This window comes from Orycteropus afer, unplaced genomic scaffold, assembly GCF_000298275.1.
Source record: "Orycteropus afer afer isolate SDZICR_OR568_19922 unplaced genomic scaffold, OryAfe1.0 scaffold00289, whole genome shotgun sequence".
NCBI lineage: Eukaryota > Metazoa > Chordata > Mammalia > Tubulidentata > Orycteropodidae > Orycteropus > Orycteropus afer.
Window position 1 is genome coordinate 3,595,077 of NW_006921876.1, and position 4,113 is coordinate 3,599,189.

At 51.7% G+C, this 4,113-nt stretch overlaps 1 protein-coding gene across 1 annotated transcript in view; it reads left to right on the plus strand.

The window, feature by feature from the left end:
• The first annotated feature begins 1,272 nt into the window (after positions 1-1,272).
• The window catches only part of SLC25A37 (solute carrier family 25 member 37), a 52,132-nt gene continuing 49,291 nt past the window's right edge, over positions 1,273-4,113 (plus strand). The window contains exon 1 of the mRNA XM_007950842.1: positions 1,273-1,482. Within this exon, the coding sequence (XP_007949033.1) occupies positions 1,273-1,482 (210 nt within the window). The remainder of the gene's footprint in view (positions 1,483-4,113) is intronic.

Genomic DNA, 4,113 nt, shown 5'->3' on the forward strand with positions numbered 1-4,113 from the left:
GGGCTCCATCTACTTATCATCGTAGTCAATCCACAATAGGGTGGATTTGGCCTCTTTGTAAGGAATTAAAAGAACGCTGGTGGTGCAGCCCTGGTGGCATAATGGTTAAAATGCTGGCTTGCTAACAAAAGGTAAGTGGTTCAAATCCACCAGTGTTTCCAGAGAAAGATGTCGCAGTCTACTTCCTTAAAGATTTACAGCTTTGGAGACGCTATGGGACAGTTTTACTCTGTCCTATAGGATCACTATGGGTTGGAATCCACTGTACTGGCAATGGATTTGGGTGGTTTTAATGGTTAAGCTCTCAGCTGCTAACCCAAAGGTTGGGGGGTTTGGAACCGGCCCACCTGAAGGAGAAAGATGTGTGTGGCAGACATGTAGCAGTCTGCTTTGACAAAGATTTACAACCTTGGAAACCCTAAGGTGCAGTTCTACTCTGTCCTATAAGGTCAGCTATGAGTCAGAATCAACTGGATGGTGGTGGGTTTGGTTTTTTGTTTGGTAAGAAATTAGCCCTATCCAAGAAATGTGTTTCAGTAAAATAAATACATTTTGAATTAATGGGCGTTTTCCACCAACATAGCAGCCCAAACAAGACCTTAAGTGTTTTACTGTCTCCTCCAAGGTATTCGTCCTCGTGTTGCACAAAACAAAGCGCCCAACTGCTATTCTGCAGTGTGGACTCAATTGTAGAACTCCACTTAGCCCTCCACCCCTACCCCCTAACCACCATAACTGCTCCATAACTGACATCACAGCAACTTCCCTCCCTTCAGGCCTTAAAAATGCCACAGCTTGCTGAGCAATACTCTACAAAACCACTAGTTGTGGGGGCGGGTTTTCCCTGAGCCGCTGTAACTGATCTCATTCTAGCTTTAGGCATATCCACCATGAGGCCTGGCTGACCCTCTCCAATAATGGGCACCAGCCTGGCCGTTGCGGGGTAGCACCACTCTCGACGTACTACAACTTTCCGGGACACCCCAACGTCTCCTCTCGCCCCCATCCGGTTGCTTGGAAATTTGCACTGGACAGCTGACGTCACATAAAGAGGCGGGTCCCTACTGTCCCGCACACCAATGGAGAGGCCACGGCTGGCCTCTTCTTTTCCAGTGATTGGTGTCTTGGCACCCTCTGCTCCACCCCATCCCGCCATGGCGTCAGGCGCCGCAGCACCAGGGAGGTGGTTCCCACTTTAAGAAGTGAAGTTTTTAACCCCCTCCCCCTCCTTGCCCACCTCCTGCAGCCGCCCGTCCCCCCGGGAGCTGGCGGATGGAGCTACGCTGCGGAGGCGTAGGGAGCCAGCCTGTGGGGCGGAGGATGGATGGGGACACCCGAGATGGCGGCGGCGGCAGCAAGGACGCCGGGTCGGAGGACTATGAGAACCTGCCGACCAGCGCCTCCTTATCCACCCACATGACAGCCGGAGCGATGGCCGGGATCCTGGAGCACTCGGTTATGTACCCGGTAGACTCAGTGAAGGTGAGATAGGAGGAGACATTGTGGAGACAGTGCGAGCCAGAGCTAAAGAGAACGCGCGCGCGCTTGCATCCCGCACAAGACAAGACCCACACAACGCAATGAAAGCACGCTGTCCACCCGGCAGTGTCGGGCGTGGACTGCGGCGGGCCGCGGCCGCTCAGCCCCCTCCCCGCCCGGGCAGGAGGGGCCAGAGGCAGGGCGGGGGTCTCGGAGAGCGGGCACGCGCAGCCTGGGCGCCGGTGAGCGTGCCTCGCAGCTCCTTCCGCAACGCGTTGCAGCCACTGGGGCTCCTCTCGACCGGGCATGTTTGCCACAGCTCCACCGCACCGCACCCTCCGCTGCCCGGGCTGGTGGCTCCTGCCTCTGGCCTTGGTGGTCGTGGCCAGGATGCCCAAGGAGGGGATCGGTGCAGCTTTGTACAGTGTTATTACTTCTGCCCCAGCGATTCGCAGTTTTGGGGGTCCTAGGTCATCGTGGACTCCTGTGGACGCGCTTGGTGCCGGAGCTGCTGCGCAAGGCGTCCGCAGGCCTGTGTGGGTAGGCTGAGGCTGCCCACACGTGCTGCGTTTCCGAGGGAGCTAGCAGAGGGGAAGCGGTAACCACGCTCGCACTGAGAAACGTGGCCACAGCCTGCCGGAGCGCTCTACGACCCTGGCGTTTTGCTCTGCTCACGGATTTGTTTTTTTGGGGGGGTGGGGGTGGGGCATGCGGGTGGCTGGTGGCGCAGTGGTTAAGCGCTGGGCTGCTAACGGAGAGGTGCGGTTGGAACCCACCAGCTGCTGCTCAACGAGTGAAAGATGTGGCAGTCAGCTTCCGTAAAAATGTACAGCCTGGGAAACCCTACGGAGCATTTCTTCTACTCTGCCTTCCCTATAGGGTCGCTATGAGTGGGAATCATTTAGATGGCAGTGGGTTTGTTTTGGTGGGTGGCTAGGGTTCTCCGCCTTTGGCATCTGTCTTGGGAGTATGGGTCAAACTCCGCCCCGTGGGATCCCGTATCCTCAGGGTTTCTGCTACTCACCCTTGGGTTTCTGGCAGTCTAGCAGCCAGGTTAGCAGCCAGGTGGCAGTGAGACTTTCAGTGACATTTGCTTTCTCATTTTGCTTGCGGGGAGGCAGATGGAAGGAGAGTTTTTGCTATACAGCCTTTAATATGTGTTGTGCAATAAGCACTCACTTTGTCCCTAAGCTCATTCCGGTCACTCCTTCAGGTAGTTGTAAATTCACTTCTGTAAGGAAGTAGCTTTAGCGGGAACTTTCACCTGTTAGACTTAGAATTGCCCTTTCTCAGCCTGTTAGGAGACTTAGTGGCCAGAGGATAGTGCAGGGAGTAGTGACTGTTACACATTGCATTTTCGTCGTAGATCATCTCATTCATACAACAGTTAATTCTCGGGTGGGGGTGGGTGCAAGGAGTGGAATTAATATCTTCTTTATCTAAAGAAGCAGCTACAGAGAGATGAAATGATTAGTTCGTTGAGTCTCACACATTGCTTATTTCCCCTGACCTGTAGCTGAAGTGTTTTGGGGGAATCAGGGACCTCTCTAAGTACAGTTATCTTACAAGGCAGGGACCACAGAGCTCCTCTACTGGCAGCTGTATCTTGTTGCTGATGGTGGTCCAAGTGAGCAGGTGAGATGGCCCGCCAGTTTAATAGAGAGCCTTTCCTACTCTGGGCAGCCTTTGGAGAGCTGGCTGTTGATTCCTGGACAGGTACAAGTCCAAGTCCAGGGGAAAAGTGAATGGGCATTTCTAGTAAAGCCTTGCCTAAGTCTTTCATGGTGGGGAGTTAAACACGTGATTCTTACCTGCCACAGATACCAAGGGGATGGAGGCGATTTTGTCTCTTAGGTTTTCCAAGCTCCTCCAGGACAGATACCAGGTGCATTTGTGTAAGAAGAAATCCCTCAAATATGATAAAATTCTCCATATTTTAAACTGTTTTCTCAAGTGCTTGGACAGAGTCTGGGAAAAGTTAATAGCCGGGAGAGATTATTTGAGGAGGCTCCAGATTCTGGTGGTGTGGAACTGAAAGGTCAAGAAACCTTATTGTAATCTCTGAGGCCCTTGGCCTTTTTACCATAAGTTTGGTTTTGGGCATCATTTATGCTTATTTTTAGGATTAAAAGTAATTAGTCATGCATTTTGAGCTCCCTTTGATACTCTAGCAGGAGAAAGATACAGCAGTCTGCTTCCATATGGATTTATAACCTTGAAAACCCTATCGGGCAGTTCTACTCTGTCCTATAGGGTGGCTATGAGTTGAAATCAACTAGATGGTAGGAGAAGTGGATTGATACTCTAATGAGGCATTTGTCTCATATGTTTAAGTTGTGTGATCTGTATTTAATGTCCCTTTTGTCCCTCCTTCTGCCCCTGAGACATTGGTATGTTTTGATCCAGATGTCACCTGTGAACTTAATACTTCTTTCTATAGCAGTTTTAAGCTATGGACAAGTTAGCATGATGTATATGGGAGCTCTGGTGGTGTAGTGCCTAAGGCATTTGACTGCTAACCAGAAGGCTGACAGTTCGAACCCACTAGCCACTCCTCAGAAGGAAGATTGGGCAATCTACTTCGGTAGAGATACCGCCTCAGAAACCCAAGGAGGGGTCATTACGAGTGGAATT